Source organism: Osmia lignaria, chromosome 8, assembly GCF_051020975.1.
Source record: "Osmia lignaria lignaria isolate PbOS001 chromosome 8, iyOsmLign1, whole genome shotgun sequence".
Taxonomy (NCBI): domain Eukaryota; kingdom Metazoa; phylum Arthropoda; class Insecta; order Hymenoptera; family Megachilidae; genus Osmia; species Osmia lignaria.
The window spans coordinates 5,617,696-5,642,779 of NC_135039.1; the positions used below are offsets into that span (position 1 = coordinate 5,617,696).

Sequence of the window (25,084 nt, forward strand, 5' to 3'; positions counted from 1 at the left end):
AGTCACACAAAGTGATCCGATTACATCGATTACATTCATAGACGAAAATTGAATGCAACAGTTTACACAACGCAGGAATCTGAAACCGCGAATACTTTTGATTAAAGCCCGTACACGACAAGCAATAGCAATAGATGTCATAAATTCCAATCTGAAAGAAGGATATTTACCATGTGTTAAGAGGTAGCGAGAGGTCCTTGTCGGCGTGGAGTCCGAACAAAAAATAAATTCAAACAAGAGGTAGTGGTCGAAAATCTCGTCAGTTTACGTATTATAAAATAGTCAACTGTTCGTGAGGACGGCCGTTACACCTGGTGAGGCAATCTGTGCGGTCAAGAGCTACAATAGGTTGTCTTCGGCACGTCACTCGAGGTTCACAATGCAATTTCAGATGCACACACACACATTCGAGGAAACACCCAACGCAGGAGGAATTCACGAGGTCGTTCTAAAGTCTCCTTTTTAATTAAACGAGGTGTCCGTTACGCGTTCGAAGGCACGTGGCTACGATGCGGGGCCCGTACACACAATTTCCACCAATTCACGCGAGGTGATCGTCGGAACAAGGAAAACCGATCTTCCTGGTCGTGAGGCGACGCAGAGGCACTCAAATTATTCGAAGATACATACAATAGATTACTAGAATCGCTCGTAAGAATACAAGTTTGCTCAGAGAGATGCTAACGTGACCGTGTACAAAGTCAATATGGCTACGCGGCACGTGTCGTTCGCTCGAGGGCTGTAGTACCCGAAAGAGAACACGAGGCGGCGACACCTCCCGGACGGGCCCCTGTACTGAGGTGACCATATATACGCCTTTGACCGGACGCTCACGCAACGTCATGAATTGATAATGTTAAGGGGGTAGACACGGCACGTGACCTCTCCGATTTGGCCGGTCGGTATTACAGCAGATTTTTCTGCACCGAAATGGTAATACCCATAGATGTAGGGCAGGCCGATGAAAACGAGAGGGCGCTTTTGGCTAATTCTATATTCTATTCTGAATGTAAAAGAAATAGTCAGCTGTCGCATTGTATTTGACAAAATTTAAACGCAAAGTTTGGTTGATATTGCAAGCGTATAAAATTGAATGTACTTTTAATTAATTACAATGTGTTTATGCTACAATATATTACGTTGGAGTGAGGAACTACAAGTGAAAAGGAAAAATAAAAGATGGAAAATCCCAGAAAAATAAAGTTCCTTAGTTTACACATTTTTTTATATAAAAATACTAAATAGTTAGGTTGGGGTTATATTAGTACATAAATAGCGAATGGATATTTAGATAAAAAGGGATTAAAATACTGCCTAGTAAAGTACAAACATTTTTTTATTAACAAAATACTACAGCAGAACATGAACGCTATACACTTCGAAGATAATTAAACATCCTATGCAGAAAGCAATTATTGAATAAGCATTATGTATAAAATTAGGTTCAGACGATACCGGATCTCTTGAACTATCATGATGTACACCCTGGTTTGATCTGTAAAAATAAATAAGTTTCATAACAAGTACTTTTTGAGTTTATACTACTTGAATGTAAAAACTGGTACCTACACTTCCTCGCGAATCCACTATTACTTTCCTATTTCTCACCGATATTTCTTGCAATGGTGACTCCTATCCATTATACTAAATTGTCATTGAACCTACGATAAAAAGTTACAATGAGTTCTAATCAATCTGGATGCACTAAACATGTAAATGTATGTGATTTACTTATCTTTATGCTTGCATTGTGAAGACCTGCTTCATTTCCTCCCTTCGTAGAATAGGATTTTCACCATTGATACTGGTCACTGAAAATAATTAAAATAAATTCATATATGAAATTCATGATAATTTCCAATTAATCCAACTACTTCTATACCAAAAGTATAAGTGTCATACTTACGCTGTCGTACATTGTACTCTTCCTGTGCAAAGTAAGGAAAACTAGCTGCAAGTATAAATTATTAGGAGAGTGTGAAGAGACCCACCACCACCCCCGTCATAGACGGTCCTCTTCACTCTCCAAATACTTTCATATTTACATTCTTTTACGTACTTACATTATTTCGTACTTTTATTATTCGACAGCTCTCCATATTAGCTGAATGCACTCGTCGGTGCATTAGTCACTTTGTATTGCATTTTCTTGTTTGACAGCTCTTCATATGAGCTGAATGCACTCGTCTGTGCATTAGTGACTTCGGGTTGCAGTTGTTTCTTTGACAGCTCTCCATATGAGCTGAATGCACTCGTCGGTGCATTAGTCACTCTGTACTTGTGTACTTGTACATGCTCCTCCTGTTTTTATATACGCAGGTTCTCTAATTGGCTGGTGTCGATTGAATCTACTATCTATGATTTCTGGCAACATGCAGTCCTTATAAAACTTCTTCAGTTTTTCCTCCATCTCTGTTGCCCAGAATGTATCATTTCTTGGTACTTTGACAATTTTCATTCCTTTCGGCGTCCATAAACAGAATAGAGCACATTGTCGATTCGTTATGTGCAACTGTCCTTGCACTTGATAATAGTAATGATGAATTTTGTTCATTTCATCACTCCGGAAAATACGCCGTATTGCAGGAAGTTGCTCTATTGCTTCAGCAAGCGATAAATCCTTCGCCGATTCCGGACATTTTACTTCGACGATGATATCATCGTCTACAATGCCGTCAGGGGTTGCACCTAAGTAAGGCACAACGGCATCGATGAAGAGGCCACATGGTAGAATATGAATTCCTAATTCGTCTTCTAATTGCCTCAAGGCGTTTGCCTCGTTCTCTCTTCCGTATTCGAGGGAACGTAAATTCGGTATTTGCGGATACATTATACTCTTCAAAGTATTTGCCCGCGGTGTATCTTTTCGCAATCTGCATATTTTGCCGAAATTTGATGCGGTTAATAATTTTCTCCTGTAAGCTATCCACTTTTCACTTTTCGCTTGATCGCGAGTTTCCGCTTCGATGGTGTGTCGCATCGTCTGCCACTCATGGAGTATGGCCATGCGCCTTTCATACTCGGAAGAGTATACAGTCTCTTCCATTGGTTTTGCTGCACTGGGGCCGTAATCCTGGTCGTACGATTGTTTTTGATTTTTGAAGGAGGATGCTTTCGCTTCTTTTTTATATTTAGATGCCATTTCTGCTGCACGCTTCCGACGTTCTTCCATCTTTCTTACGATGTTTGTCGGCTCTTTATTCATTGCCATACTCAATTTACTAAAGGTCTGTTTTGTGTTAAATTGGACGACAGCAGCGGAGACTCTACCCTGATATGAGCTTCTTCGTCCAAAGTTTATCCTTTTCCCTCCGATGAATTTGGGCAATTATATTGTTAAAGCTTTCTACAGCATTATTATTTAAAGCGTACAACAAACTTTCAACTTGAGCGAAGAGTGGCTGCATCGCTTCTTCAATGCTTTGATATATACCACCTTGCTTCAATCGTGGAACATAATTCACTCTGTTCGGATCAGAATATTTGGTGCAGAAATATGCTAACTTCTGACACTCCTTGTGTTCACCGAAAACATGACTCGGTACATTTTTCATGTTCTCCTTCAAATTTTTTATTTGATCGACTAGTCTAATTTTTTCTTTGAACCGGTATTCTGCAGCTTTCTTTATTCCAGTACGCAGCCGCAGAGCATTGTCCTTTACGACAGCTCTTAGCTCTTTGTAGCGGCCTTTTGCTACGATGTCGTTTATTTTCCTACTGAAATTCCATAGCAGGTGATTGGTGCATTCTATTTTCCGTATATGCACCATATAATCTTTATATGGATCATTGTCCAATATTTTCTTGTACACGCTGCTATCGCCATTGGCAACTAATATAGAATATACTAGGCCGTGCATTTCTAGGCTGCATTTAAATCCTTCGACGATAGCAGCACTTTCCATACCGGTTGAACTTTGCTGACGACCCCAGTTTTTGAAACAGCGATGTTCGCGCGCTGCTTCTTTCTTTTTGGCTGCTGTTTGGCAAATCATACAAAATTTATTTTTAACGCTGATATACAGCACTTTTTTCGTATGATATCCCACGATGGCTCCTACGCCAGAAAGAGAATTGTAGTCTCCTCCGCGGTACGATCTTCTCATCCAGCTGCCATCTGCGACAACTGGAATCCACGGTATATTATAGCCTGCAAGCACATCGCCTCTTGCAATAGCCAATTCTCTTTCCTCTTTTCCAGCTTCTTCCATTTCTTGTTGTGCGGCCACTTCGAAGCCGTCGATTATGTCATCCTGACATTTCTCGTACATCCTTTTTGTCATGCAAGACATGTTCACGCCGGAGAGTAATTCCTCCAGTTGATTATATCCGCCGCCCGGAACCATTGTTGCAGAAACAGCGACGTGATTAATATCCATAGTGCTACGTAATTGCACATTCGGCACTGTACATTATACATTTTTTCTAAGCCATATTGTTGACATCCAATTATTTCGAAATGTTCAATGCCACAGCCAATAGGTGAATGATTTGCAAGATTTTTTATTTGTTCAAATATGTATGCAAAATCAGCAAAATCTATTCCTTCCGAAATTGGTTCTTTTGGCTGTTGTGGTTCGGCTTTCTCTACCACCCAATTTATTTCTTCGTCTTCATCGGTGGTATTCAATTCGTGTTCTGTATAGAAATCTCCTTCTTCTACAATTTCTTCGATAGTTTCCATTTCTTCAACATTTTCTATATTTTCTATGTTTTCTTCATATAATCTGTCCGTAAGAGAATCATCCGCAGCAGATGTAGTTGCGATTGTTCTTTCGGAGGTACCTGCACTGGTACCTGCTTCCGCTGCGGTACCTTCACTTACCGTGAGGCATGCTGCCTTTTTTAACTGTTGCCTGCAAGGAAAGTGTTAGTAATAAATAGTGTTGCCTCGAAATAAGCAACTCGCTCGGGGTCGAACAGTTGTTTATTACGGAGCAGGTATGCTATACCGTTTTACTTTGTTCTCGAAACGGGACGATAGAGAACACGAGAAACGAGTGAGAGATCGGAGGTAGCGGCAAGCCATAAAGTGATCGACCGAGCAGCGATGTTATTTCTTGAAAAGAGATCGAATATAACATGTCCTCTCATTTTGGCACTAATTGTAAGCGCTTCCGAATGAACGTAGAATCACACGAATGAAACACATCAGAATCGCTAATGCCACAATGAGAAAGGATTACATGTGTTGTACATAATAATTATACCTAAATTCAGATTCTTGTTATAAATTTTTACGATTTGATTTTACAAGAATTGCTACTGTCGGAACTGTTTGGTTTGCCATTCGCTCTAAATCTGATCGCTATGTCTTTTATAATTGCCGGTTGCTACACACGCTTCTCTCTCATTCTCACACTCATTCTCTCTCGCTCTTTCCTCATCCAGCCTATCATTCGCTCTGTTTGAAATACATGCGATCACTCATTCAGTGTTTCACATTCGCGCACGTTATCCCTCTCTCTTTTTCTCTCTCTCTCTCTCTCTCTCTCTCGGGCTGAAGTCTCGGTCGAGAACGATACAGTAAAAGCAGGATATATACAACAGAAATTCGGACCCAAGCATTTCGTTTATAGAATCGAGGTGTGGAATGCGGGTTACGCGCGACGCCAGCCAAGCGTGAACGTAGAAAGGGACATACAGTAGAGGAGAGAGAGAGGTCCAAGAATTCAAAGCGAGGAGCCGAAACGTATCGGTGTGACTAATACTAATTCAATTATAAAACTTTTTTATTTTTGACTTTTTTTAAATAAAATTTGTACTAGCGCATTGGTGAGATTTTTCTGATTAAAATGATACCGAACACGATATACTTTTATTTATTTATTTATTCAGAATATGCTGCGGAATTATTGACTGCAAATTAGATGCTTTATGATGTAGGAAAAGCCCGTGATTTCAAACCGGACAGTTTTTTCCTATTGAAAATTAAAGTAATCTACAAGCTAACAATAATAATAGAATGATAATAGAACGATGTGTGCGGACGCAGAATCGACACCTCGCTCGGATATGCGCAATGTTTTGATTCGATCTCACCAATGCGCTAGTACAAATTTTATTTTAAAAAAGTCCAAAATAAAAAAGTTTTATAATTGAATTACTATTAGTCACACCGATACGTTTCGGCTCCTCGCTTTGAATTTTTGGACCTCTCTCTCTCCCCTACTGTCTGTCCCTTACTACGTTCACGCTTGCCTGGAACCGCATGTAAACATAGAATCGACACCTCGGCTGCAATGTTTAGATCGCAAATCTCCCTTGCATTTATTGTGCTTTTACTGTACATAATAATAAGAAAAACATGCAGTAGAAAAGAAAAGCAGGCATAGTAAAAGAAGATACAGTAAAATCTCAATTACTGCATTTTGCTCAGGATTGAATGCGTTTTGTAATTTGTACGGAGCAACAAAATACAATGCGAACTGTAATACAGGACACGTTTCTTGAACGAGTTCAACTCGCCTTTGATGTGGCAGCCGCGAATCGAGGCAGCGTACGGTGATAGAATCGGTTTTCTTTTCACACATACATATCTGTACAAACGTCTCCGCTACTCGCAAGCTGACGCTGCACAAGCAGGCATGCCTCTGCTGCGATTCGCGGCTGTGTGTTTACAAGCGCGCGTGCAGTTGACCGCGCGGAAAATATTTGTTTTCAACACTTCAAACAGTTCACAATATTTTAGACCAGGGTTTCCCAAACTATGTTCCGCTGAACCTGAATAGGTGTTCTGCGACAATTAGGAAAATTTTATATTTAAAAATAATTACTAAATAAATAATGTGTTTTAACAACATTTTTTTTTAATTTTTATTAGTAGGAATGATCGAACCGAAAAAATAAGCTAAGTGTTCTGTTAAAATTTCCAGGTTTGCGAACTGTTCGATTGCAGAAAAAGTTTGAGAAACCCTGTTTTAGAGTATCTCTTCCGCGAGGGGCTGCAGGGTGGTATTTCATTTTATGGCAAGTTGTAAACTAATGAAGAAACGAAGGGGTCCGATATACACGTGTTCGCCTTTCGCGAAGTAAACCCTGCTTGACCGCGCCGGTGACAGAAAGCAGACCCACTCAATTGTCAGAAATATTTTGTAAGCAGTTTTTAGAACTATTCACAATTGACTAGTCAGTTTTGTACACATTTAGGAGGTCATGGGCAAGTTTTTGACAATATTATGATGACACTATAGTATTTTGTTATCGAAACAATATTTGTATGTTTACATAAAAAAATATGATACATTACAGAAAAAATATAATTACTTATCTTACGTCCGGATATATATTTCTGGTACTCAAGAATGCATGAAAGATTTGACGATCGATATTCCTACGAAACGAGATCGAACGTTCCACGAGGACGCCGACGTTCTTTTTTTACCATTCAATGCGATCAAGATCTCGGTGACGTTTGTTTATTTTAGATGAACCGTTTGTAGTAATTGGAAAATATTCAAATTGTAAATAGGATTGTAGGATATATATAGGTATATAATTCGTTATGTTAAACAATTTTCACTTGTTGTAATAATTCATAAGTAATAAAAGATTAAAAAGGGGACAGTATTTACACCTATTTAGTAAATTTTATCACATCGTCACTCGGTTCGAAATCTAATTTGTACGATGTAGGTATATTCAGCGAACAGTATTCTTCGATACTCGCGGTTACTTCGTCGCTGTCAATGGGTCATAAAAGAGAAGGATACAACGAGGGTCGTAGCAGCCGAGAAATAAAGCTAGGGCGTACGAATATCTCGAACTGCAGGGTACTTGAGATATAGAAACATTGCCAGGGCTGAACAAAGGTTGCTAGTGAGTCCTGGAGAATGTTTGGAAGACTAAAGTTTTCAATGAAAGACTTTTGCTAAAGGGACACATGGATGTCCCTTACATATTGCAGACAAAAATCCACAAAAGAAGAAGCAATGTGTTTCGTATTGAACAAGTAACAACGCTAAACATTGAATCGCAAAGTATCGATGACTGTTACTAATTTTAAACATTATCTTCATATAACAAAATTATATACAGTTACTCAAAGTGGAAATCGTCCACCTGCGACGGATTGTTATTACATTATATGTCTATCATTTTATTTGGTAGAGTCTACAGAGTTATTGCATGGAAAAAGGACCTGAATATGTGCTATTGTAAAAGGATTCAGCATACAAAAATGTATAACAATCAGTTATTAAAAGTTACCAAATCAAATAACTATTGCAATTTATCAAACGTAGTTGTAGGTGGACGATTTTCACTGTGACTGATTGTACATATAACATAAAACAATATCGTGCTATTACTACATCACAAAATGTAACATTATACAAATCTATACCATAAAACGTAACTTACCTTTCTCGACGTTTCTTATTTCTGGACAAACGCCTTGTAAATACATTCAGCTTGTCCTTTCTTGTGGTACTCTTCAAATAGCGCTTATTTCGTTTATCTGTGCCCTTGTTTTGTTCTTCCATGGTAATGGTCACACACACTAATTGTCACTGCACTTTTGAATTACGCAGAAATGAAATAATTAGATATATCAATACCTGCGCAGTTCGATTTCTTTCTGCGTCTGCAGCGTAGTGCAAGCGACAAAAAACTGATCAGCTAACGCTGTTCACAGATCAGAGATGCTGAGACGCAGAACGAAAGATAAACAGAACGGAACAGGATGGATGTATGCGTCCTGTTCCTCTCTTTCTCATTAGGAGTAGTGTATACTGCTACATTTTCATAGATACATTTCCATACTGATTCATTGACATTTAGAGTATGTACTTTCGGGGATACTTTTTAATGTAAAAATGTGCAGAGGAAAGAATTTTTTATTATCCTATGCGTATACTTTTGACGTATCAACCAGTTTATTAGGGAAGAATTCATATTTCGTTCTACAGTTATCCTTTTCCACTTGCTAACGGCGAAGGAACACCCCGCAAGTATGCGCGGGTAAGCCACACGTTTTCAAACCTTTGCGCATTCGAATTTTCACGCGGGCCGCTGACGTATCCCTCTGTCCTTGGTGCAAGTGAAATACAAAATATGGAGTGACTGAGAAAAGCAATTTGGGCCCTGTCCACCCTTGAGGACAGCAAGGGCTGGATCGTCAGAAAAACAGTGACCGTCACAAAGTCAACATCGTAAGTATATTCACGCTTACTACCCCAGTTTTTTTCGCTATGTGCCGGTAATATGAAAGTGGTCGAATTCAAAATTTTCTGTTTATTAAATTTCATTTATTTTTTTCATATTTGTTACTGCATTTTGTAGTGGGTTGTATTTTTTGTTAAAAGTGATGTTATCTTTTATCGTATCATGAGTTGGGGCAGGGATAGATATTGTTGATTTAGCGAATTTATTACTTATTATATGAACCTGATACATAAGAAATGTAAAGTTCGAGTTTTTTTTTTTGAACTGACGCCACTTTCATAATAACTGACACACTTCTACATTTTACTTTGAACCCAAAAGTGTATTTAGACATATTCCGGATAGAGTTTCATTACCGTCATAGTATTGTTGTATTTTTTTGTGCAAAATGTATTATCAAGTGTGATTATTTCAGTGTACGTGTATTTCTTACGCTCAAAGATTCGTGTATTTATTTTCACGTGGAATAAGAAAGTTATGTTATAATTTACTCGCGATATGTCTATAAAAGGCGTATACATTGAGGTATAATATACGTTTTCTTTAGTTAAAACTGAAGACAAGTGATGAAAATTAAACAATTTCTGAACCTCAAAAGTACAAATTCCAGCATTTAGAAATGTACAGATTCCGTAACTGTGCTAAATTTCGACTAAAAGAAGCCTATATTATACCACAATGTACAAACTTCATAAACGTGTACTTTTTTACTTCCCTTTCAAATTACATCCAATATTTTCACTGTTTCTTCATTGTCACTCGTTTTTAGATGAGTACCAAAGGAAGTAGCGACCGGAGTCCATCACGGGACCGACGGGAGCGGAGCCGGTCCCAAAAATCAGGAGGAAGGCGGACTCCATCTCGGGACCGGAGTCGCTCCCCAAAATTATTGTCGGGACGGCGGAGTCCGTCACGGGACCCGTCAAGGTCCTCCCGACGGGACCGGAACCAGTCCCGTGCCACGTCGGCGAGAAGAACGCCTCCCCGTGACCGGAGCCGGTCAACATTCAGTTCACGCTCCTCGAACTGCGAGAATTGCTCGTTTTGGAAGGAGCTCGTCGCTGAATACAAACAACAGGTACGTACATACGTAGGCGGTCTCACGCAAAACGATGATACTGGATGTACGCATTTGTTGTATTGTTATGAAAGTGTGAAAACGTCTAGGCATTATAGCAATATAATAAAGTACTTTTTCCAGTTTAGCAAGTTAAAATACCGAGATCAGTTTTGGTTATAATCATAAATATACGACTATTACATTTCTGGTGTTCATATAAATTTGACTTCTTCCGACTGAAACAGGGCTTGAGACATGTTGATATGTAATATACTTGCAGAATTATGATCGTAATGTTTTAATTCTGTACATTTTAAAGAATTTTGCCATGTACTTTATCATACTGCGATAATGACTGAACAGTTTAATTGCACGTGAGTTCGAAAAATTTGACTATGTATCAGTTACGATCGATTAGTATAGGTCAGTATTTGCATGAGTATACTGTTTCAATGAAAGTTATGAATTGTAATGAACGTAAGATTTATATTTATTTTTCGTATTACATATGAAGGAATTAAAAAAAAAGAGCAGGGAGAAATTGTATGGAGGTAAATCAAGGGCGGGAAGAGGAGGAAAAGGACGAGGAGGAAGAGGTGGAAGAGGAGGAAGGGGCGGCAGCGCAAAACAATTATTAATTTTTAAATAATGTATTTATTTTTTTCTTAATAGTAAATAAATAAAATGAAATATTCTTGATACCAATATTCTGCTCTCAATAAATGTTTTTCATCATTCGTCAGCCCACCCTTCTTTTCATTGCAAACTTTTCAGTTTTAATAAACATACATGACAGACGCATAAATATACTACATGTAGAATCAAAAAGAATAATAATAAGAGGAATAATTTGAAATATTAGGTGTAACTTCCACACTTTGAAAAAATGATATCAGTAAATCAATAATACCAGTATTAGTAAAAAAGTTGTAATCTCTCTTTTTTTATTTTAAATAACATTGCCAAATAATGACAATACAAATTCCACAGTGATTTGAAGCAACCGATGAGGTTCAAAATAAGCCGTTCCTAACATACATATAACCTAACCTACAATCTTACGAAAACGGATACATTGCCTGCATCACGTTTTTACTGTGACATATGTATCAAGCAAACGGTTCGGTTTTCCTATGATTCCACGGTGGCAGTCCTCCTGAGTAGGCGCCATCTCCTAACCACTAGCTGAACTAAATTTGTCACGTGACTTGCTCTGTAGTATCCAGATAATGGCGGAACTCGTCTTTGGGAATGCTTTTACGGGAATCGGTTATTCGTCCTTATACGAGAAGATCTTGATCTGAATAAGGGCTCATTCGAAAGAGGAAGGTTCAATGCAGGGCGGTCAACTCACCGTTTGAGTCACAAAACTCTTTTAGTGGCCTAAAAATGCTTCCAATTTGCAACTGCATTTTGTCGATTTTTTCTTCTACTTTCGACACTGATATTATTAAATATACACATAATCTCGTTAAACCATGAGTTGACCGCCCTGCATTGGACCTTCCTCTTTCGAATGAGCCCTTACCCAGCCCTATGTGTTCTCATATAAGGACAAATAACCGATTCCCGTAAACCCATTAATAGGCCCGTTTTTGCCGGTAATGTCACCTCGCTGCATTACCCGTGTCTACCCCCTTAAGGAAATACCAGAGGGAACATATACATGCACCTCCGCCGGCCCCCGTCTACGCACCTCCATCGGCCACCGTGTATGCATCTCCGCCGGCCACCGTTTACGCACCTACGGCGCACCCACTTTATGGAACTACGCCGCACCACCTATACGCACCACCGCCGCACCGCCTATACGCATCACCGCTGCACCAGATGTATTATAACCAATATTAAAAAAAAATGTTTTTAAAATACACTTTTTTTCTTTTAAATACCTGTCTCACATTATATTTTAAAAATACAATTATTATTTATCATTACTGCATGCATAAATTGCATTTTCTGTTCACTCCGTACGAACTTCTTACTTCTCTGAAATTAAAATTATTTTTTCAACAGAAAAACCATGTCCGCATCTAGAAATTGAGTGGAGCTCGATAAAGTAAAAGATCTCGCGGCATTCCTTTGACATGTATTTGTCTCACGATCAGTTTATTTCGTTGCGCGTATTCTCTTTCTTTGTCTAGTGAGATATGACAACGCTGTGCTGAAGGCTGTAAGCAAAGGGGTACAATCCTGGGTATCGAAGCAATCTTCCGTCACCATCAACGCGTGTTACACTTGTTACGTGGCCGACGGCTTGGCAGCGCGCGTGGCTATCAGAGGCTTTCTGATTGGCGGCCGCGTAACTTATTTTATTATCAATACAACCCGAGCGGTAAGATTGTATTGTGGTAGGAACTGTCACAAGGTTTCACTGGGTTTAAAGGAGAATGCTAATGTGGGTTTGACACAGCAATGTATATATTCTACAATCTTGGTCTATTACAGATGTTGTTGTCGCGAATATAGGTGTATAATGTGATATATTACCTATTTCCACTATGCTCGGTGTTCACGCACTGGCAATGCGGGGGTGTTGTGTGTGGTTGATTGTAATGCCAAATAGAAACACGACTCGCGGATTCTATAAGGTGAATGTTGCTCGAAGGGGACTTCAACCCGATCTCACTAATAGTAACCAACTCACTACCGTACACGACGTGCTCGACACGAGATGAACTCTGGTACTGCCCCCGATCGTTGGTACGAACGGGTTTATATACTAATTAAGAAGGGTGGTCTGGTTACTATTCGAGTGATCAGGCTGGGTCCACCTGCCTCTGCGACAGTTTAGAGTGGTTGCATCTGCTATTTGATTACGGCGGACCCATTGCTTTCCCAAGTGTTTGGTTCTGCTATCGGTGGGCCTTCTGTTTATTACGAGAGTAAATGGTCGGTTTGCCCGAGAGTTTTCCTTTCCAGATGTTTAAGCTTATTTGAAAGGAGACACGTTTGATAAAAACGGTCTGTCTACGTGACACACTTCTCTAGTGCGAAGTGTTTCACATTTTTATATTAGGATAGAGCAGAAACTTGCAATAGAAGAAAAGAATATGATAATCCTGTGAGGAATGTTTATGGACGATTCTCAAAAGGTCGTCTTTCGCAGCCTAACGAGAGCGGCTACGGCGGTCCTCGGAGAGTGCGAGGACAGGCCCGCCATAAATTACCTCGAGGGCCTGATAGGGGTTTTCTAAATTTTTCCGGGGAGAGGCAACTTGGCAGCAGGGAAAAGGGCAGTCCTGCTGCAACGTTCGAGCAGAGAACAGTTAGGACAGCTATAGCAATATTCAAATATATATATTAAAAAGTCTAATCTGAGTAGTTTATTTTGTATACCCTTACGGTTGTACCATCCTTACTACATATCAGAAGTGGGATAAATACACACGCGTAATTTTACACCATCACGAGTCAGTGCATTGCGTTGGCTGGAATACGTTGGAGTTGGTGAAAGTGTGTGTGGGTAACAATGGAGCGTGGTACTTCATCCAAGCATCGACCACGGGCTAGTTTATCGCGATCGCGGCGATCTCGAGATGGTCGATCAAGAACGCGAAGGGGCCACGAGTCTAGGAGGGAACAATCCAGCAGTCGGACTCGCTATAGTTCAAGTTCTTCTTCGGTGGATCAGCGTAGTACGGAACGAGGTCACCGAAAGAGCAGTGATACCCATATCGCTCGATTGGCGGAAGTGCTGAGCGGAATCGTCAATTCCAGTACAGGGAAGACCAGTCACCACTTTTTGAATGAGAAATTCCTGCCAGAATTTGATCCAGCAACGAAAAACCTGTCTGCTTCGGAATGGATCGAGAAAACCAATGATTGTGGTGTGTTGTACGAATGGGATGACAAGGTAAAGTTATACTTATCGGGTTGTAAATTGAGGGGTAATGCGAAATTATAGTACGACGGGCTGACGCATTCCTTTTTGAACTGGGATGTATTTTCTCATGCGCTAATTACGCAATTCCCTGAGGAAGGGAGTTTTGGGAGGCTATTTAACGATGCAGCTACTTATAAGAGTAAACCCGGTCAGAATCTCCAGGAATATTGCTTCACTAAGGTGGGAAAAATTAACAAATTAAAGTTAGATATTCCGGCAAATCAAATAGTCGATCTTATTGCACATGATATTCATGACGAGGCCATTCGGACGGCAATATTAACGGTTAAATTGAGTACAGTCGCGGAACTGAACCAGATGTTGAGTATTTTTACAACATCTGGCAAAAGTAAAGATATTAAGGAAGGAAGAGAACCGAAGGACCTGAATGGGCCAAAAGATTCTAAACAGGCAACCTTTAAACAACCAACCGCCTGGGAACCCATGGGTCGGGATGTCAAATTGCTTAAGCTGTGCCACGCGTGTAAAAAGCCGGGTCATTTTAAACGCGATTGTCCCGAAGAAGTAGAAAAAAGGGGTAAAGGCGCTGACGTTGATAGAAGTGCTAAAGCTATCGTGAAATGTACATATTGTAATAAAATGGGTCATGTAGAGGAAAAATGTTTTAAAAAACGCGATGATCAAGCGGGATTAAAAGAAAAGTAGCTAGAAGTTATGCCTCGAGCGTTGTCGGTTAATCAAGATCAAGTGTCAGAGATTGCAAAGCCGCACCGCGTATGCCTTATTAATGGAATAGAGAAAGAGTGCATGTTCCGACCGTTCGACGGAACAGATGTACGAGAATTTCTAAAGGGAGTTTATGACAGTTCTTCGACGAAAAGCTATTTTTGAGTTTAGACATTTTAGCATTTCCGGGCAATAACCGTTTACCTTTTTTGAACAATAGAGTCCGATTTTAGTTTTCGTTTTCGTCCTCAATAGCTCCGCTCATGTCATAAACTGGGTTTTCCGAAGGGTAAATTAAAATTTCGGTATTTCGTAACGGTACCCCAGCCTTCGAGGGTCAACCTGGATGGAAAAACCCCGGCGTAGCCGGACTTTCGAGGTGCTCGTGCACTCACTAGAGAGGGTGGGACCGATTTTCAGGGGGACACGCCGATTGGTATTTTGACTTTTCGTAGGAAAACCAATCAGCGCGTTGTCCCCCAACTCGACATCTCCAAGAGAGATGATATAGAGGCGTTCGTAACGCGACGAGCGCACTTCGACTTCGGCTTCTACTTCTTCTTGTTCGTACAAGTTCGGTAACTAGAAAAGGAATAATAAGTGCGACATAGCCATCGTTTCGGGCACGTTTTTTTATCATCTGGTCTCATCGTCTTTTCGGAGACCAGAATAGACAATTAATTAATGGAAATTAATTTTGAAATTAATCCGACGTTTCGGGCAACCCACGAAATTGCCACGAGTCACGACAGTGCATGTTTGACATGGGAAGCGAGTGTTCGCTGATTCAGCAGAAAATCGCGCGTAAGATGCAACTTGAGCCGGAAAGAACCGATAACGCTATGGTGGCGTTTAACAATACTATAGGTCAACCGATAGCACAATCAAAGATAAGGGTAGAAATAGACGGAATTAAATTTGATACTATTATTTATATTTTACCGAATGAGCAGCTTGGAAAGGAAATATTACTAGGGCGTGAAATGCTCGCTTTACCGGGCGTAGTAGCCGTATCTGAATTAACAAATATCACAAGAAACGAATTAACAAATATCTTCGAGAGACTATCACACATTCACTACGTACTGCTCTCATTAAAAACATTTTTCTTGGGTCGAGATAATTAAATGAAAGGTTAGTATCTTGTATCTACATTATTTGAAAATTTTATAAAATAATTTTATTTACGTATATATATTCTTTCGTATTTTTTAAGCGAGAACAACAAAAAACACGATTTAGATGTAAGGAAGGATATTATCGTATTATGTAATATAATGTAGGATAAATATAATGTAAATTATATCGTGTTTGGTCTCATTTTAATCGGAAGAATCTCAAAAGTATGTTAAAAAAAGTTTCAGACAAAAAATCGTTGAAATTAGAAAATTATATTGCAATATTACAAATTGCTAAGGTGCCAATTCACATCAAAAGAACTCGAGCGAGAAAAGCATAAGCGTAGGAATAAGCGTAGCTTCTGTTCGCGACCAAGGCAGTACGAATTGTAAGGCAATCCAATGCCTAATAGATTATTCGAAGCGAAATGCCTTTTAACAATCTGATATATTGCGGCATGATATTATTGTAATAGATGATAATCAATTCGTGCCGCTCTTCGATCCTCCGCACTTATTAAAGTGTATGCGGAACAGCTTATGAACTAAAGATTTGCAATTTAATTTAGTAGATAATCTTCCACGCGTGGCTAAATGGTCACACGTGGAAGATTTATATTTTATTGATAGCAGTAATGCTTCTTCTCAGGACCGAGTTCTGAAGAAGCTTACTGCAAAACATGTAGTAGTAGAGATTATTAGGAAAATGAAGGTGAAGTATTGTGCGCAAGTCTTTAGTCAATCGGTTGGGTCCGTAATGACACTTACGAGTCGCAATAAAATTAAAAGTGTGTGCGGTGTTGAAATATTACTTAGGTTACTCTAGTATAATATATCTTCATTATAAGCAAAAATGCCCAACGTTCGACCTGAAGAAAGGCGATAGTAGGACGACCAGATGTGTCTGGATTTCGTCACTCAAATCAAGGGACTGCATCGCCAGGCAGGGCTATAAACACTTTTGTTTAGAAAAGCGGACCTCAACTTTCTTATGGGAGTCGAGTCACTCGCAGTCAAGATCTGAACAGAGCTAGACGTGTTTTTCTCTGAGCCGTTCAATAAAGTTAGATTTAAAAAATAAAACTGTATCGTTTAGGCCTGATACACACTATCGGTTCGGTCCCGGTCCGGTAAAATATACTCCAATGTAAATCTTATGAGAGCATTCACACTTTCGAGCTCCGGTCCGGTCACGCTCCAATCTCACTCCGATCTCGCTTCGATCCCAGCCCGGTCCCAATTGCTCTCGAAGAATAGTCACTTGAGCCACTTGTTCGGTTCGGCCCCGGTCCGGTCTCGGTCCGGTAAAATATATTCCAATGTAAATCTTATGAGAGCATTCACACTATGCGTCCGCTCCAGCTCCGGTTCTATCACGCTCCAGTCCCGGTTCGGTCTCGATTTCTCACGAAGAATATTTTCCTGGGACGGGACTGCGCTTCCTCGTTTGAAACGAGGGTCTCTACTGTACTTTTGACTGTACTTTGTACTGTAGTTTTCGCGTTGCAAAGCGTACGTTTTCGGGGCCTGGAAATCGTACGTTTTCAAATGCAGGTACCGAAAACAATAGACTCTCTTCTCCGCGCACGTGGAGCAAGTTTTCCTTGTCCGTTTTCCGTACCAACCATAAAATAATAATCAACTCCGCAACCTTTTTCAATACCATTGTCCACGTTTCAGGACGCTCCCTATTTTTATTACTTTCACGGTCAAAACTCCTCAAGGGTGGAAAAATCCAAAGACAACCGTGAGTTGGGGGCGACCACCGACACTTCCCTTTCCATCAAATTCTAACCAATAGAAATAAATTTCGAAATTTGTCACCCCCCAAATCAGGGCTTGAGAAACTATTTAAACCACCACCTTTTAGAAATAGACTCAGAATTTAATCAGACAGCAAATTGTAAAAGACTTGTGAAACATATTGTAAAGGACAGAAAGGTAAAGCAAGCGGTATTTTTGTGCGGTATGGATTCATCATGGAGTTTTGAAAAAGGTAATTACATATGTACATAGTTATTGTTGTGAGATTTGTTTTATTTTAACACATTGTTGACCGGCAATTAATTTCAAGAAAAGTGATAATAAAGTAAACATGATTGAACACAACGAAGAAAGATTTGATAATATCCTATATTACTCGTGACCGGTTAACAATGTGTTAATATTATTTTATTCAGATATTAAAAAATACGTTTAAATTATGGAATAAAATATAAATTTTTAATGTGTAATTTTCAGATGAAATGCTAATTGAATTGGTGAAAACTAGACCAGGTCTCTATGATTTGCAGTCACCTAGTTACAGTGACAGTAATTATAAGAAACAAGTGTGGAACGAAATTGGAAAAAAGCGATAGGTCAATCTGGTAAGTAAAATGAAAAATTCAAGACAAATATATAATTATAAACATTTTGAAAAGACATTAGTAATTTATTAAATAAATTTCATTACATTATTTTGTCCTGTTGCCACGGCACTGAGCCTACAGGAGAATTAAAAAGGTTTTTAAAAATTTTCCTCGTTTCAAACGCTTCACTCTGTGCATTTTCACCGTGTCTCTGTATGTTATTTACACGATTTGTTTCAATATATTCTAAATTTATATCACGACTATTTCTAATGATGTTATGGAGGATGCATGTTGTTAAAATAATTGTGGCGGCATTTTGAGGCTCAGCTATCAGTCTTCGACAATAAATTCAGAATGTTTGTGACAACATTCCAAATGCACATTCGACTAATCGTCTTCCTTTGCATAGTCGATAGTTAAATATTCTTTTTTCATTGTCCTCTATGCTTTTTGACCCTGGGTATGGCCGCATTAAATATTTTTTTAATGGATACGCCTCATCGCCTAATATTACATAAGGTGCTATTGTGTTTGTTCCTGGCAGCGGGGAATCCTCGGGAACATTCAATTTGCCACTTTCTAAATTTTTTTTAAAAACAGAATTCGCAAAAATTCCACCATCACTATTTTTCCCATACGAGCCTACATCCACGGCAATAAATTTACAATTGGCATCTACCAATGCCAAAAGTATTATTGAAAACGATTTTTTGTAATTAAAATATAGTGAACCACTATTTGCAGGAGCCTGAATTGTCACGTGTTTGCCATCTAGGGCTCCTAGACAGTTTGGAAAATTCCACATAGTCCACATTTCATTTGCTATTTCTAACCACTTCTCTTTACATGGAGTTGGAATATATTCAGCTAATAATATTTCATTAATTGCATTACATACTTCAAGACAAATACTTCGTACGGTTGAATGACCAAGACGATAGCTAAAAGCAATCGTTTGATAGGAATCTCCAGTAGCTAAAAATTTGAAAATACAAAACGGTCAATAAAATTAATATTCAATTTGATTTGTGTTCGAAAATGTAATTTCTACCGCCTTCACGCGGACTGCGGCAGCACTTAGCAGCGCGACAGGCAGCCAGCTTGGATGCCGGTCAGGCCGACCAATCAGCGAGCGTTACGTCAGCGAGAAGAAATCCAACGGTTCTCGCTGCGACGAAGCCGGTTGAGCGGCCATTATCCTTCTGTTCAGCATACGAAAAGCACGTGCGAAGTTCAGTTATTGATGAAATCACATCTCAAGCTAGCTACAAATCTAAAATCTCACTCTCGCGACGCGATTGAACAAGCCAACGGCTAACGCGAACTCACGAGTTCCGTAATTCTATAAATCCACGAAATTAATAGAATTTCGTGGTGACCACGTGTTGCACCAACACGTGGTTTTAATACAGCGCGATCTCAATCTCTTATTCACCGCGACGCGGGTGAATTGATACGATCAACGATCTTCGTGTTGTACATACTGTATATAGTGTATATATTTATGCTCTGTAAATATATTGTTTTTGTGCAATTCAAGTGCGTTCATTTCCCGTCTCACTGCCGATCCTACAAACCGAACCGGTCTCGCGAACTCGAACAAATTTTTGAACAATTTGATTTGATTTTATTTAATAAATGTTTTATTTCCTTAATTACAGGTGCAATCGTTGGGAGTCGCTACGGAGCCAGTACCGGAAATATCTGGCCAAATTAAAAACCAGAAGCGGACAAGCCGCAGCGAAGATTACAAAATGGCGATTCTCTGATCAGATGGAATTCTTAAATACATTTGTCAATGTTGAAAGACCGCGTTTAACATCAATAACAGAAAATGAAAGTATTGAAGAAGGTGTAGAAAGGGAGGGTTGAAGAACCAGAATCGACTCCATTATTACAGAAACGAAAAAATAAAGCCAGGACCCAGGAAGAAAACGCTTCCACAACATTAATGAGATATATTTTAAACCAAAAAGAAGACGGACGGAAGAATGTGCATCCAATAGATACATTTTTCGAATTAATGGCGACTACCGTTAAGAATTTTGACGCAAAATATCAGCATCTTGTAAAAACAAGAGTGTTTAGTTTAATTAGTGAAATAGAAGAAAAATATGTACTAAGTTCACCTTCTCCATCGTTTTCACCCTCGGCAGCCACTCAACAACAAAACTATTTTTCACCCGAACCGCACACGTCATATCACATAACATCCCCACCTCATTTCATTCCACCATTACAGTCACCCCACAATAGCAATAATATAGTCGACCCACAATATGATCCACCCTATCCGTCCACAGCTCCCCCAGCTTGTAATAATTTTAATGACAACGTCTGATAAGTGTACATAGTGCATATAGTTTATAAGTGTGTGTAGTTTATAAGTGTATATAGATTGTGTGTATAATATAATAAGAGTATATAATATAATAAAAACAATTACTTACCTTAGACATACCATTCATTTTTGTCTCGGAGAAATAGCTTTTCGAAACGTGGTATTTTTCTTGGAAATTTTCTTGGAAATTTTCGCAAGTACCATTTCAAACGTACGAGAATACATTCTAAAATACTTAATAAATTTTTCTTCATCTTTCATTAGATGACGATACAGCGTATAATATTCGCCTTCACTTTGTCTCGTTTTTAAACTTGGATGCATCCACATTTTTCGATTTATTTTCTTTCCATTTCTTCTGTTTTTTTCATCTTCATCTAACAGAATAGCTATAATAGCTAATTCTTTATTTGAAAAATTAAATGGCATCTTTCTGATATTTTTTCTTTCGATTCGATCCGACTTGGAGCACGAATGATTCTAGACTGAACAGTGCTCGGGACGCTAGATCTGTAGGGGGTAAGATTTTACCGGACCGGGACCGAACCGAATAGTGTGGATCTAGTTGTACGGTAAGATTTTACCGGACCGGGACCGAACCGCCATAGTGTGGATCTAGTCGTGCAGTAAGATTTTACCAGACCGAGACCGGACCGGGACCGAACCGCTAGTGTGTATCGGGCCTAACTGGGCACCTCTGTATATGTATAAAAATTATTTTGTATTAACGTGACCGTAAAATTTCATATAGCCCTAACCTAACCAAGCCATTTATATGTGCAGAAGCAATATGGCATCATAACAACTTGCAAAAATATGTTAAATACTTACAATTTTACGTAATTGTATTTTTTAAATCATTAATTTCCTGAACTTTTAACTTGCATTTTCGAATGTTTCAGGTCGAAAATTATAAGATTTGATATATTCTAACCAAAAATTTTTAGTGCCCTAAGCCGAAGTGCAGCAAAAAGAATTGAATAATAAATCGTATATTTTAAAACTTTACACAGGATGTTACATAAAAATCCGGATTTTACTAATACTTTTGTTCGGCACTGCAGTTCGGTTCCGTTTATTTCGCTTTCATCGAATCTTTACTGCATGGATGATGTCGATGATATTCTCCAGGAATCATATAATAAAATCAGCGGTCACATTGCATAGGCGTAAAATTTCCGTATTCGCTGAGATACATTTAACTATATAAACATGCGATTTTTTCGGGATATTAATGGATTTTTTATAATACTCGTTCTTGACAACAGTTGTTATTACGCAAATTTATGAAAGTGTAAAAACTCTGCTGTTTTCTTAATAATGTAAATCCCGAATCTACGTCTACGTCAATGCGTCCGAATCGTCGCTCGCTATCGCTTCATCTCATTCCGTTTCAATGTCTGTCCTTAGCGACGTTCGTCACGCGATAGATTTGTGGATGTAAAAGCCTCGGCCAATAAACATAGAGTCATGTGGGTCAAGTGTGCGCAGCTGGTAAGTGTGCGCAGACTAAATATTTCTAAAATAGTTTAAAATTAAGAATGGGTACCCACTCCCTTTAGTGCTTGTTACGTCATTGAACGAAACGCTTATGTGCTGCCGGTCGCGGTTTAATTGTTTTGTCAAGAAAGGTAAGTGAAATTTTTTCCTAAATATATTATGATATTTTGTCATTTTCAATTGAAAAACTTATATACATGCGTTACGGTATTGAATACTTATTATATATGAACGCGCACGTCATTTTATCTATTTTGATGTGTAACATTACAAGGCTTGATAAAATAACGCAATTATGAGCAATTTTAACTTAATTCCGTTTGAATAGCTTAGGTTAAGTGTGTGCATAAGCTTGTCGGGTAAGTGTGCGCATGCGTATACTTACCCCACCTACACAGCTCCGTGTAAACAGTGAAATATTTTGTTTCAAATTTATAGTCTACGCTTTATAAATTAAAAATATGCCTCGAATTTATACGCGGAAGGCTCCAGATAGATGCATTGTTACAAATGATCAACTCAATGCTGCTAAATTATTGATCTCCCAAGGTACAAGTAAAAGAAAAGCAGCAGCCCAAACGGGAATGAAAGAAAGTACACTCAGAAATCGATTAAAAGCTGGATCAACCGCTGTCAGTTTAGGAAGATTTTCTTCAACATTCACTATTGAACAAGAAGATGAAATATTTAATTATATAAAAAGATGTGACGATCTGTATTATGACCTTAATATGATTAGTCTCAGAACACTGATTTATGAGTACGCCGAAGCAAATAAAATTTCACATCGTTTCAACCAATCTTCAAAGATGGCTGGGCGTGATTGGGTGTACAGTTTCTTGAAAAGACATCCTGAATTAAAATTGCGACAATCAACCCCAACCAGTGTAGCGAGAGCAATGGGATTTAATCAAACCCAAGTTAATACATTTTATGATAATTTACAAAGCCTCTATAACAAATATAAATTTCCACCAAGCCGAATCTTTAATATGGATGAAAGTGGCATTAATACTGTACCAAAGAAGATTCCTAAAGTTATATCGATGAAAGGGAAAAAGCTGGTGGGTAAAATAATTTTAGCTGAAAGAGGTCAAACTATCACACTAGTTTGCGCTATGAACGTAACGGGAAATTACGTTCCACCAGCTTTTATATTCCCCCGAAAAAGAATGAAGGGTTATCTACTAAATAATGCACCTGAAGGAAGTATTGGAATGGTTTCCGATTCTGGTTTCATAAACACAGATCTGTTTATAGAATATGTTCACCATTTCAAAGAAAACGTACAGCCAACAAAAGATAATTCAGTGTTGTTAATATTAGACAACCACAGCAGTCATCTTTCTTTGGCTGCTATCGATTACTGTCGCAACAGTGGCATTCATTTGCTTACCCTTCCACCACACAGTAGTCACAAAATGCAACCCTTGGATCGCGGATTCTTTGGTCCACTGAAAATCAAATTCGCTTACGAGTGTGACAAATGGCTAAGTCATCATCCAGGACGCGTCATTGGGCAAACGGAAGTGGCCTATCTAGGCTTTTCAAAAAGCAGCAACGGTCGGTAATGCTGTTGCGGGATTTAAGGTTTGCGGAATATGGCCTATAAATAAAAACATTTTTTCTGAAGAAGATTTTGCGGCAGCTTCCGTTACTGATGTCAATGTTCCACCTACATCATCTGCACAACTAACACAAGAGTCTACATCGAGCACCTCATCATCTGTATCATCTAAACTACTAGCATCAGCGCTGACCACCGAAACTGAATCAAGATCACCAATGCTGTTAGCACCAGCACACTGCTCCAGCACTGTAACAGAGCTAACTTTGGCTGCGGTGGTTACAACATCAGCTGCTCCAATGTCTGTAGCTTTAATTTCTGACAAATGTACATATACCATTATCATCTATAAAACCATATCCAAAAGCAACAGTACAAAGCAGACGAAGAAAAGGTAAGAAATCAATAATTGCTACCGATGACCTTTTTAAATTGGAGTTAGAAAAGAAAAAACAAGAAGAAGAGAAAAAAATAGCCAAGAAAAAGTGACGTTTAGACTTGAAACTAGAGAGAGTATGTACAACCAAAATTACTAGGACTACCAAAAATACTAAGAATAAGACAAAGAAAACCGATACTATCAAAGATAAGACTGCTAAGATTAATATTGCTAGAAATAAGACAGAAACTAAAGAAAATGATTATTATTGCGCGTTATGTGGTGAGAAGTACGTAAATCCACCTACAGAGGACTGGATTAAATGTAGCGTTTGTGATATATGGTGGCATGAACAGTGCACTACCTATAAGCAGGGTATTTTTGTATGTGATGTATGTATTTTATAAATAAATGATAATCTTTATGTTATTAATTATAGTTATATTAAATGCGTTAAAATTTGGGTTATTATGCTGCGAACACTTACCCGCACAACTGCGCACACCTACCCCTACATTGGGTTAAGTGTACGCATTTTGATAAGGATCTATTTTTCTTTACTACTTGAATTACAGAGTACAAAGTTTAATTTTTATTTTTTCAAATTGTCAACTAATAAGGACTTTCAATAAATGACTTTGTTTTATTTCATTCCACTTGAAATTTTTGATTTTCCAACGATTCAAAGAAAAAATGCGCACTCCTGCCCCACATGACTCTAATACGTGTGACCGGACGTGTGCCAACGAATTTGATTGGACGGCAACTTACCAGCAACGAACAGTACTATTAATTTTAACGAATAAGCAAAAATGAATTAAAGATTCTTTTACTAGAAGTCTTCGGATACGTTGCTTCTGACAACCGTAACAGCGATAAGGGTTCTAACGTAAACATTCTCCTAAAATCTTATGCGCGTCAAACAGGATCGTTTTCGTTTCAGTTCGAACGAAGCCTTTGAATCTAAAGCATCGCAGCTATAGCCTTCAATAGTTTTTCTGACAATTAAATATTTTTCTATATAATA

General features: G+C 38.7%; 2 protein-coding genes across 2 annotated transcripts in view; one reads left to right on the forward strand and one right to left on the reverse strand.

Annotated features, from left to right (window-relative positions):
• Positions 1-25,084, reverse strand: part of LOC143305580 (uncharacterized) — a 369,432-nt gene that overhangs the window by 341,447 nt on the left and 2,901 nt on the right. The gene's annotated exons all lie outside the window — the stretch shown is intronic.
• Positions 22,904-23,780, forward strand: LOC117611280 (uncharacterized). Its single transcript, XM_034339234.2, has one exon. It carries the CDS (start codon positions 22,921-22,923, stop codon positions 23,680-23,682), a length of 762 nt encoding a protein of 253 aa, XP_034195125.2. The 5' UTR covers positions 22,904-22,920; the 3' UTR covers positions 23,683-23,780.

What these genes read in the sequence shown, in the direction of transcription:
- LOC117611280 (XM_034339234.2), top strand. Translation starts at nt 22,921, where the DNA reads ATGGCTGGGCGTGATTGGGTGTACAGTTTCTTGAAAAGACATCCTGAA.